The sequence below is a fragment of the Centruroides sculpturatus genome, unplaced genomic scaffold (genome assembly GCF_000671375.1).
Source record: "Centruroides sculpturatus isolate CEXI.00-Female unplaced genomic scaffold, Cexi_2.0 scaffold20, whole genome shotgun sequence".
Lineage (NCBI taxonomy): Eukaryota > Metazoa > Arthropoda > Arachnida > Scorpiones > Buthidae > Centruroides > Centruroides sculpturatus.
This window is the reverse complement of record NW_019384333.1, coordinates 1,176,893-1,189,086: the sequence shown is the minus strand read 5'-3', so window position 1 is coordinate 1,189,086 and position 12,194 is coordinate 1,176,893. Positions and strand designations below refer to the sequence as shown.

At 32.3% G+C, this 12,194-nt stretch overlaps 1 protein-coding gene across 1 annotated transcript; it reads right to left on the bottom strand.

The window, feature by feature from the left end:
- Window positions 1–1,368: 1,368 nt before the first annotated feature.
- On the bottom strand, window positions 1,369–7,234 carry LOC111631236 (pancreatic triacylglycerol lipase-like). Its single transcript, XM_023375440.1, has 10 exons — window positions 7,165–7,234; window positions 6,818–7,092; window positions 6,340–6,486; window positions 6,161–6,269; window positions 5,975–6,088; window positions 5,670–5,790; window positions 5,339–5,574; window positions 1,920–2,034; window positions 1,670–1,849; window positions 1,369–1,597 (listed from the first exon to the last, which is right to left on the bottom strand). The coding sequence occupies exons 1-10, from the start codon at window positions 7,232–7,234 to the stop codon at window positions 1,369–1,371; spliced, it is 1,596 nt and encodes a 531-aa protein (XP_023231208.1).
- Between the last annotated feature and the right edge of the window lie 4,960 nt (window positions 7,235–12,194).

Sequence of the window (12,194 nt, the reverse complement as noted above, 5' to 3'; positions counted from 1 at the left end):
AGGAGAATTGTTTGTAGTTGCTGTCCAAATATCAGCGGTTAAAGAAATATATTTTGTTTCTGTTAAACACAGAAACACTTCAGCTTTTTAAACAGTGTCGAAGTTTCCATGCGTCAACAATTAAGTGTTGAGATTTATTTTAGAAACAAAGGAAGAGATTGTTGATTTTGCGAAGATATTCGATCGTCTCTTGTTTACCTGACCCGAGGGAGATGGAAATACCAGGTGGAGAAAAATGGGTTTTTTCCACATTATAATTAACTGTATAATTAACTTCAGGATCTCACACTATTAATGTAATAAATTATTAACACTAATCGGCCGATTAATCGGTATCGGCCGATAATGCATGGCCGATTAATCGGTATCGGCCGATAATGCATGGCCGATTAATCGGTAATCGGTAATCTGCCATTTTGCTTATCGGTGCATCCTTACTATTTTAGATGCGAATTTTTGTTTTTAACTGAGTATTAGTAGGGTACGCCATGGGAATGCACACAAAGAAGGGATTTTTCGAAATTCCCCAGCTGGGGGAGAGGGAGAGCATTAAGGCTTAACCTGAAGAACGACTTTTGAAATTGATTCCATACTTTCCCTTAAATTGATAACATTTCAGACATTGTTATAATTATTTTCATATATTTTGATTTTTTAACCAAATGTGCGAACCGTTTTAAATTCGAATTTGTTATTGCATATTGGTTCGATTATAGAACGATTGTAAACGTTCCAGAAAATTGATCAAATTGAAAATAGTTCGTTTGGTTCTCGGCAATTCTCATCATTCTCAGCGGCAGGTGTTATATAACAATTACTGTACTATGGTTGTTGAAATACTAAATATAAATGGGGTTTGCTTGCAAAATCCGCGCGGATGAAGTGGCGGGTAACAGCTAGTTTTTCATAAAATTATAAACGATATTATAAACCAAACTTTCTTTTTATTAGCATAAAGTATACAATGGAAATATGATACAAAGTATTAATTTTAAATAGGTCAATGCAACGTTTCTCAACCTGTTGTCTGCGGACCACCCATGGTCTGTGATGATGGGACAGGTGGTCCGCAGACAGACTTAATAAAGATTCAAACCTTGTTCAGTAATAATTTAACACTTCCAAATTAATTACGTTTTCATACGTATTCAAAACATGCTTTTAGATTTATTACCAGCATTTTGGTCTTACTGTGTCATTTATAAACAGCACAGTAGGCCCAAATGTTAGTAACATCCAAGTAAGTTTAAATAAAAAACTTGGGCCTAAGTAACTTAGTGGTACATAGGATTTTTTGAGACATTTCACTGGTTTTTTGGCTTAAAAAGTTTGAGAAATATTGGGTTAATATATTGAGCAGGATGTAAATCATTGATGATTTATGGAGTGTTGAACAAAATATCTGTAGTCGTATGGATTTCCGTTTGGTTTTTTAATTCTTTCGTACTGTTTCCCAATTCTCTCTCCAAAAAATTTCACTCTTCTGGGAATGGGATCACTCGGACGTAAATCTAACCTTTCAGAGCATTTTGTCAGAACTTGATCTAAATTGGGTATCGCTCCACCGTTTCCACACAGAGAAGATATTTGATTGTTTCTACGTAAATAAAATAATATATATTTAATAAATTATTTAAGTATTGATATTAGTTTTGATATTGAAATTTACCTTTCGAGTGTCGACATGGATTTAACTTGAATAGCTTCCACGAACAACATTGGATCCTTTGTATCGGGTACTTTGTATAAAGAACGGAGCCAAAATATTTTAGCAGTTTCGACCGGGCCAATATCTTTGGGGCTTGTAACTAAGTAGACATAAGTTTCACCAGGTACAAATGTTTCAATACTACAAATAAAAATAAGGTAAATTAAATCGTAGAAAATGATATAATTTTAGTAGAGAACTTCATACTTACTTCTTACTTAACTGGGAGGAAACTTTATCAAATTGACCTTCTAATGTTAGATATAAGGAACCGTACTGAGTTTCACCTTCTCTACTTAATTTTACAATAATTTGATAGTGATACACTAGAAATTCACAAGGGTTTTGAATCAGATGTTAAAATAAACCGATTTTATGCATTAAAGTAAATTAGAAGTAAAATAAATATTGCATTTTAATCTTTATGCTAATTACAATTATTGGTCTAAGACTTTGCACTGGGGATGATCTGGGAGGATGATCTGAACAGTACAATCGAAAATTTAAATCATTACAATTCTGATACAACTTTTGGTAGGAATTCAAGTTTTCTAGGTGTTTAAGACGAACTTTTTTGGTTTAAATTTTATTCCTAAAGCCTCTAGAGATCCAACACCCACACCAACCCCATAAACATGTCATATATTACACTATCATTTCTTGATTTTGCAGCAAAATGACATTCTTCAGGTAAGATTAAGTTCAAAAGGAACAAATGTAAACAGAACATTACGTTTAGAATGTATAAAATATAATACAAAAGCTCCCTTAAGGTCATTTAACATGACCAAAAACATTAATGATTGCCATTAAGGTATGTTAATATAATTTGTATCTTAATCCATGGCTATATTCACAATCGTGGATGATGAGTTTGAAGTTAACACAGTGGTATTCAATATGGGTGCCACAACACTTCAGAGATACTGGTAAATATAAAGCTGAGCAGCTCCATAACAATTTTTACGTGCAGTACAAAAATGCAATAGCTACATTAATAAACAAGTAGGGGTGCTGCAAAGCATTATCAGGTTATAGGTGCCACTATTAGGAAAAGATTGAAAAATAGTTTGCTCCTGTAACTCCCAATGATTTGTTCCTAGCTACGGGACTGACTGGAAAAGATGTAGGGTGGGGCCGCCCCTAAAACATCATTAAAATGCATTATTAATTAGACAAAATACCATTCTAGATGGGTAGTTTTTCGTTCAGCAAGTTGTTTTACAATATAATTTCCACGCCGACGGATATATTGAACATAATCCTTCTTTCAGAAATTTAGAAAAATACCAATAGAATTAAAATTGCATCAATCGGAAAGTCGATACCTTGACAATACGGTTCGACATATTCGAATACCTGACCTATATATACATATAGCTATTTGGAGCATCACTTTTCCTTAGGGTGATCTTCGAAATACAATTTTTTTCCTCGAAATTCAATTTGACACGATCTCTAAAATATGCTTTCTAAATTTCCTTATTCCAGTTTGTAATGTTGTATTGTTTCACATTAAATCTCGACATTGCAAAATTAGATAATATCAAACTAATTTGTCTTCTTGAAGGAGATTTCAGAAGATTTCTGTCAAATGGCCAGATGACTGAAATCACCTGAAATCTTTCTAAAACTATTAAACACTGGTAATTTTTTTTCATGTTAGTAATACCTAAATAGGAGCCAGTTTCCCATAAAAAGAACTCCTGGGAACCCCTAGGCAGATCGTCCACGTGTTACATTGCCGTATATAAATAATACAAACAGATAATCGAAAGTATCACTGACAATAGTTTATCGGTTTATTCAGATGAATTAATATTAAAAATTTCTAACAATTAACGTAAGATTAAATGAAATGTATAGGAAATATATATACAGTACATACCGTATAAGAAAAAAGTGTGTATTTTATTTTAAAAAATCAGTTGAATTATATAGTCCAGTTAAGTGGCATTTACAGGTTACCTGTATTTTTTTTATTTTTTAATTTTTTACGTATATTTTTTTGGTTGCCATGAGTTTAAAACCAGAAATCGGGACTTTGTAATAAAAATTGACCGATACCCAGCATTACGTAGGTAGTAGCTAGTTAGAAAATTAGAATTATTCACAATTACATATTTCAAGCAAGTTTTTGTTAGAAAACCCGGCTGCCCCATTGCGCCTGTTCCAATCCACGATGGATGCGATTAAATGTGAAGGTTTTCTTAGTGCCATCAAGGCAAAAAGAGCAAAGGAAAAAAAATTATACTATTGTTAGATGCAACCATTGATCCATCATCAGTGATTGCACGAAGCCATCACACAGCACTCCACGGAGTGACAGAACGCGATCCAATCGGAATGGATTTCTTTGGGAAGAGAACTTATGTGGGAAACTGGCCTCTAATTAGGTATCAAACACGTGAATAAAATCCGGAAACTCCACGCTGCCAGCCTGTGGATGAGGCACAAACTCGCGACTAGTGTTTCAGTATAAGCAATTTACTTAAATAAATTAATTTATGTATTAAATAATTTAAAATACATTTCCATTGATTTTAGATATACTGTATTGAAAAATCACACACAGTATGATTTAAAAAAAAAAAAAACATATACAGGGTAACTAGGAATTGAGAAATCATATTTTTTTTTAATGATGATAATGCAATCATAATAAAATTTCTATTGGTGTATACATCAATTAATAATTGTTATATAGAATTTTATAATCCTGCTTCAAAAGTGCAGTGACCGAAAGAGACCAAAAAAACGGGGGGCCGACAACTTATTCAGGAATGATCGCAGATTGCTGCACGCTGAGGTGTGGAAATTAGTGGTTGCTGTGCAAAGATGGTGACTTACGTAAAGGGATGTCAAGCCACAATTCGTTTGAAAACAATCGAAAATTATCAATCGAAGCTAAAATGACCATAGGTTCGGTTGTGGACACACAGAGAAGTTCCCGGCCATTTACATCATGATCTGAAGAAAACGTGTCGTCAGGGGTGTCGTTTCCACTATGGAAGGTATGGAAGACTCCATACCTCACATTTTTGCAGGTATGGAATTCCATACCTCAGAATATTGAAAAAATTATTTATAATTTAATGCAAGGCGAACTACTTGCTCTCTGTATGAAAACACATTTTTTCCTTGGTGTTGACCAATCGAACTCTTACATAATCCAAAGTATCAAAACTTTTCTAACTCTAAGCAATGCATCACCGTTTTGTGAAAGCAAGGTCCTGCTTTCCATACCTCAACTTTTAAAGAACCGACTCCCATGTGTGTGGTTAGTGCATGGCGCTTGTACCTACATTAAATTTTAAGATATGACTCCGTATTTCTATTTAATAAGGTGCATATCAAATAATTTTTATCGTCTGCCTAGAAATATAGAAATTATAGCGATTTATCAATGCCTAGTTACTTTCCACCCACACTGTAGATTCCGATGATGTTATATTTATAATGAAATCTTACGTTTCTATCAATTAAAATAATGTTTTTAATGATGACTGCATGTAAAATTAATGTGAAAAAGATGTTTTCATATTAAATTGGGAAATGTTTGTTTTTTTTTGCTGACTAGAGCAAAAAACATATATCGGAACTTATTAAATAATTATTGCTTTTACTTACAACAATATGGCCATTGACTATTCGTTTTTAAGAAGTATTTTCTGGGATTTTTGACATCTCTACTAGGAGCATAAGTATCCGATTGAAGTCCCAAAACGGCACAATTTTGGCCATCATCTCCGCAATCGGCGCATCGTCCTTCTAAGAATGTGTCCCAATCGGAACAAGCATAAGCCACGTAAGGGCATTGAGGATTAAGTATGCTGTCTATAAAAAGAAAATTGGCCCATCTATGGCTACAAAATGCAGCATTGGCAACTGTAAAGAAAAAAAAATTAATTGTTAGATAATTAATTTAAATTTATTTTAAACTCGAAAAATAGAAATAAACTTGCAATTATCGTAATCTCTTTTAGTTAGAGTAGCGATGATCCCATCTAGACAACCAGGTTGATTGACTCCACCATTTGGATAAAAATCTACATGAGCTACAGGATAAGGGTATCCATATCCTTAAAAACAGATTAAATTTTACCTATTTAATTCCACTAGTAAATTTAATTAACACAGTCGAACCTCTGAACAACGATCACCGATAGAGACATAAAAAAGTGGCCGTTGTTTGGAGGTTATTTTGTATACATTTCAAAAAGAAACGATCCTGAAAAATGGCCTTAAATGTAGGTTCGACTCTACCTTTAAATCTCTCTTCTGCGTTTGTATGGATAATATCTACAAATAACGCATCTCCAATATCGATTCTATGTTCTGGAGGATTCTTCAGATAACCGGGACCAGCAGGATCCAAACCTAAATCAAAGTTCGTTGTTTGATTTTGATTCGATAGAAAGGCAAATTTATGAACCTGTAAGATATACTTACTTGTTACTCTCCCTAATCCATCCAAATGCTTACCAACGTAACTCACTAACTGACCCCCTAAAGTCGTACCGATTACATGAAATTGGCTTAAACCTGACCCAGTTACGTCCTAAAAATTCGTATTTATAGTAAGAGTATGGAATTTTTTTAGGAAAAATTAAAAAGAAAATGAATCTTACCTTCAGAAAAGAAATCATATGAGCGATTTCTTTACTAGTTTTATACGTATTGACGATAGCGTAAGGATAGAAGGCCGTTGCTGCTTTATTCCAATCAACACTAATCACATTATATTCTCCGTGTTTTAAAAGTGCGCCTTTCAACATCTATAAATTATAATAATAAGAGTAAATAAGAGTGTTATTTATTGGACATCTGAGTGGCGGAGTGGTTATTAAGTCAGTCTGTTTTCTCTGAGGAACCCGGAGGCGAGTTCTAAAGGGAACTCCATGTAAATTTTTCAAATGCGATTAGGGCTTGTCCCTCACCACAACATGGGTTCGACCAGGCTCCTATTGTGGATCAGGCCGAATCCACGTTGGGTGTGAGTAAAAGGACCCTCTTACTATCCACAGGGGAAGGAGTATCGTTAATTGAATGTTTCTAACGATAATTATCTTAAGAACGATCAGAGTATTGTTAATTTATGAAAGTTACCTGAGCCCAATCATCAAAAGCGTCTCTTCTATAACCATGAACGATCATTTTTGTTGGAATTTGAGGATCAAATGTTGATTGCTTTATATTTTCAACGTCTCCGTCAATCAGAATTTGGTAATGTTCTGGATTTTTTCTAGTGTAAAGATAATACGTTGTATAACGTGAAGAAGTCGACAAAAATTCCATTTCTCCAAGCAATCTTTCTGGATCAAAAGAATCTCCATCAGACGGAAAACAGTCGTAAACTCCGGGACATCTTTCTTCAGTTTCATCTGTAAGATATCAAAATAATAAGATAATTCTCGCGAAAATTTATAATTTTACATATGTAAAAGCTAATTTACTTTGGTATTTTACGGCTTGAGCTTGCAAATTACTTATCATTAACACGAAATAAAGAATCTTGGTAATCATCTTGATCAGACGAACGTTCATTGATGGCGATTCATAGATTTCACTTTACTTTCTGATCGAATTATGTAGCGTGCGTAATAAATTCAGTTAGTTTGTCAGAAATTGGACCGATAAAGCGATAAATAACCTGGAAAGTGACGATTTATATGTCAGTCAGGTACCAAACCAGATTGCCATAAGCAAGAAATTCAATTAGTTCTGACCTAAATCATTTTCTAATGTGAAGCTTTCGTTTTTAATTGCAATTCTGACTACTAAGACAAATAGATAAAAGATTTTATAATAGAATTATATAAGTATAGAATTATGAATTCCCCCCCCCGAGATGAATGATGTCAAGTATTCTTTAAACTTAAAAATTGCATAAGTCAAGGTCGGAATGTTTTCTAATTATTTTCATTCTGCCATTTTGAAGCGGGTTTGGAAGATGAAGCTTAAATTAAATAACCGAAACACTAGTTTGTCTATGGTTAGAAGAAGAAAAACACCATGAAAAACCTTTTGCAGCAAGGTTTTCATGCTGTTTATATAATGCTACTGGTGGATTCAATGTAAGGTTCGTACCAAATTAAAGAAACAAAGAGACAATATCTATCGTTAGATCAATATATGATGCACACAGAATGATTCATTTAAATTTTAATTATAANATGGCTATTGTATCGTTAAAAATTATTTCTTTATTTTGTACAAGCAAAATAAATATATAGAAATATATAAAAACAAAAAAATTTATACTTCAGAAGTTAATCTAGTATCAAAAACATTTGATTCAGCACAACACAGTCCGACTGGAACGCTTTCAGTTGATCGACATTCAGATAATCGACACTCTACTGTAATTCTATTGTATTTTAAATCAGCAATATATTCTTTTAACCCAACTCATTTTTTTCTCTCCTATGTAAATTTGAGAATTATCGTAGTACCTATGATAATTCTCAAATTTACATAGGAGAGATAAAAATGAATATACATTTGGGGTACATGGGATAGAATATACAACATTTGTTATTTCACCTATATCTTTTTCTTAATCTCAGATTTATGATTAATCACTTAGTTTTGTAATTTTTTTATAAATGGGGGCTAATTTTATGTTGAACGTACCAAATATTGTACTTAATTCTTCAAAAAAGACCTTGAATGTACGGAAATGTATTGGTACAATTAGTTTAAAGACTGCAAAGTAGTGTACTGTACATAGGAGAATAAAGTAGATGTGAAAAAGTCTAATAGCAACACTTCAAGGTCTCTCAAAACACAGTCTACAAAAAGGCACAGTTTCAACATAGATAAGAACTTTTTATAAAACTACTGGTTTTTAATAAAAAATCTCTCAATTCTATTAAATTCTGGTTTCCACTACACGATCGGCAACTGGGGAAGGATGTTGACTGATATCAATAGTTAAAAATAAAAGAGAGAGAGAGAAAAGGAGAGGTCCATTAGTGGATGCTAATATTTAAATTCTGTCTACTATTAGAATTACTCAAACAGAACATCATTGAACATTGTAGATGTTTCAGAATGTCATCTGTTTTGATCATCCTTCTGAAATAAATTAACTATTCTATACAAATTGAATAACTAATATTAACTGTCTTAACAAATCATTCAGCAATGTTAAAGAGTACCAAGTACCAACTATAAGAGAAACTATTATTTTTTGAATCAGAGTGAGCATTGTTACTGTGGTGTAAAATGTGCTACCAACAATGATACATTATTGTCATAAGCATTATGACTAACACTAAAGTAAAAATGTTCTCTTAGTCACAATATGGCTTGAATATGTGACTTTGGGGAATCTGGAAGCAGTGTGCTTTGTATTGAAGAACATAATATAATTGTTATATAACTCATGGGATTATTATATGCTTGTTTTACATATTAACCAAACTCATTAACATTTAAATGCCTATTCTCATCCATGAAACTGCAAATCTACTTTGCACCTAAACGAAATTTGCATAAACTGATAATTTAATAATGGGGTTTGACTATATAAAACTTATGCACATCTTTGGAGTTTGTCAAAATTGTTTAATAACAAGTTCTTAAATTTCATTCAAAATGTATTGTTAATAAGCAATTTTTCATATTATATTCTGATTATTATATGATTACAGTATTTAATTTAAACATATTATGTTTGCAGATATGAGAAAAGCATTATCACGCGATGTGAATAAGAAATCAGTTATACCATTGTCTCATCCTGTTAGACCAGAAGATATAGAATGACCATAATTCAGAGGCAGATGTGTTGCAACGGATAATGGAAAAATTAAAGCATCTGCCTCATTTTTGTTCAGGTTTCAAAATTAACATTTCTTTCCCCTCATTATTAAGTAACTTATTAGATATTTGTATAGCCATGTTTTGATTAAAACTGACAATTACTCAATCATTTTCATTATATTAAAATAAATTATATTTTTCTTCTACTATTTAGAATTTGTTTTCTTTATAGTAATTAACAAGGTATTAAAGACCACTAAAATAAAAATTTTAATATGAAGTTACCAAATTTTATATTATGGTTTACAAATGTAAAATGCAATAGAACCTAAGATTCCAATTAAAACTAAGTAAATGTTGAAAAATTTATAATTGAAAAATCTTTGAGTATAATATTTTACAATAATTAAAATATCGTAACAGATGGTGACATCCTCAGTTTTAAATGTTGCCGGGAAATTTACGCAACTCATTGCTGACTTTTTAACATTTTAAATGACTCCCTGCAATAATTCTAATGACACTGATGTAGTGTAAAAGTTATCATCATTGAATGCATTTAATGGAAAAGGTGAAAGATGAAATACCCCTTCAAAACATCTCTGAATTCCTATGTAAAGAATTTTGCATACATACAACAAAATAAACTCAAAGCGTGTGTATATATATACGCTATGTATATATGTATATGTATATAGAAAGCGTATATATATACGCTTTCAGTTTATTCCATTTCAAATTTTAATAAATTTCTTGAGCTAATTAATCTTAATTAGACTACAGTAAACTCACTAATGCTTACAATTCTGAGTGTAGTTAGGATTTTTTCTGTTGTCATGAGTTGTGTCCGGATCAGTCAATCTTAGAGAATTTGACATGGCAATAAAAGCAAAATTAAAAATCCTGGATACATGCATCTTTAGTAGTATACTATATGGCTTTGAGGCATGAGTTTCTTACAAGGAAGCCAGAAGATGACTAGAGGCTTTTTAAAAAATATACTATAGAAAGCTATTTGAATTAGATTGGCACCATACGGTCACTAGTGACGAAATATATAAATGAGTCCAACCAGAAAACAAAGAAACTGGCCCTATTTAGGTGTTACAAACGTGAAGAATCCTGGAAAACTCCAGTCTGTTGACGAGGTGCAAACCTAAGACCATTACCATGTTCAGTGGTGTTGAAAAGAATTTCTTCATTTAAGTATGTAAGTATATAATTTCGATTGAAGTATTTTTTAAGAGCACAAAACTTTGTTGGCATTACCTCACATGGTGGCACATGCAATGCAAAGTTTGAAAAATGGGAGCAGAATGAGACTGATTAGGGAAGTGGATTTAATTGAAAAGTAGCGAGGAAAGTTGTACAGTCGCTTCATTTCTCTGCTATTTAAATATAACGCGATTTTTAATTTTAATTAATTAGTTTTGCTAACCAGCATTGGAATCTGATACAATATTATTGGTGTGATACAATATTTCAAACGCAAATGGTGATGATTGTGGCTACTCGCCAGTCTTTTGACTCATTAATTGTCCATGTTTAGGAGCAATTTTTCAGTCAATTTAGATCTAATTATTTAGCGGTTTCTATCAAATGTTCAGATGATTGACAGTTGAATAATCGGGCTGCAATTTGAAAAAATCCTAACTTAAAAATTCCCACTGTCATTTGCCCGTCCGTCTTTCCTTAATCTCGAGAACGGAGTTAGATGAAAGTCGAGACCAGATATGGAAAACTTACGGGCAGGAGGTCCCGATTAAGTATATAAGAACTTCCCTTCTGGGCCGGAAGTTACGTGATTTTTTAAAATTATGATTAAAAATTGCAGCCCGGAAATTTTCTAATGGCAATTATATGATTTGATTCTTAACATGCCTTCTCTATCTTTTAAGGCTTTATTAATAAAGAAAATAGTTTTGCAATCTAAATACAGTATATAAAATTACTTGTCCTGACTGACTGATTCATCATCGCCCAGGGCAAACTGCTGAACCTGAAGAGGTGAAATTTAGTACACAGGGTACGTCATGGAAACGCGCACTAAGAAGGGATTTTTCGAAATTCTCTAGTTGGGGGAGAGGGAGAGCATTAAGGCTTAACCGGAAGAACGGCTTCTACTGTACTATTTTATAAGGATGCACCGATTAATCGGTAAGTAATCGGTAATCGGTCGTATCGGCCACTTAGCCGATTAATCGGTATCGGCCATTTCCCCGATTAATCGATTTCGATAATCGGCCAATTTTACATTTTGGTATTTTTGTTAGAATGTTACGTACAATGCTAGTAATAAAACCTAATAAATTTCTGTTATATATTTATTATTTATTACATGACAAACTGAATATTAAAAAAATTTTACAATTCAAATTATTCCTTTCATCGATACATATTATAAGTATAATATAACGTATAATACTGTATAAAGTTTAAACTTTAAATAAAAAAGAGAGTATTGAATATGTTAAGAAGAGAAATTAAATTTTTATTTGTTTTATAAGTTTAAACTTTAAACATATAAAACAAATAAAAATTTAATATTCAAACTGTAAAACCCTTAAATTGTAATGCAAAAACATGAGAATTTCACCATTTTCAGGGCATAACCTATTTTTTGCCGGCTCATAAATGTTACCTCCAATGCTGAAAATTTTTTCACTTTCAATGGAAGATGCTGGGGCACTTAAATATTTCATAGCTATTTTGCTCA

What these genes read in the sequence shown, in the direction of transcription:
- LOC111631236 (XM_023375440.1), bottom strand. Translation starts at nt 7,234, where the DNA reads ATGATTACCAAGATTCTTTATTTCGTGTTAATGATAAGTAATTTGCAA. An exon ending in CTTTTGATGATTGGGCTCAG is followed by an intron (nt 6,487 to 6,817) that starts GTAACTTTCATA and finishes TATAATTTATAG; the next exon opens with ATGTTGAAAGGCGCACTTTT. An exon ending in TGGATTAGGGAGAGTAACAA is followed by an intron (nt 6,089 to 6,160) that starts GTAAGTATATCT and finishes ACTTTGATTTAG; the next exon opens with GTTTGGATCCTGCTGGTCCC.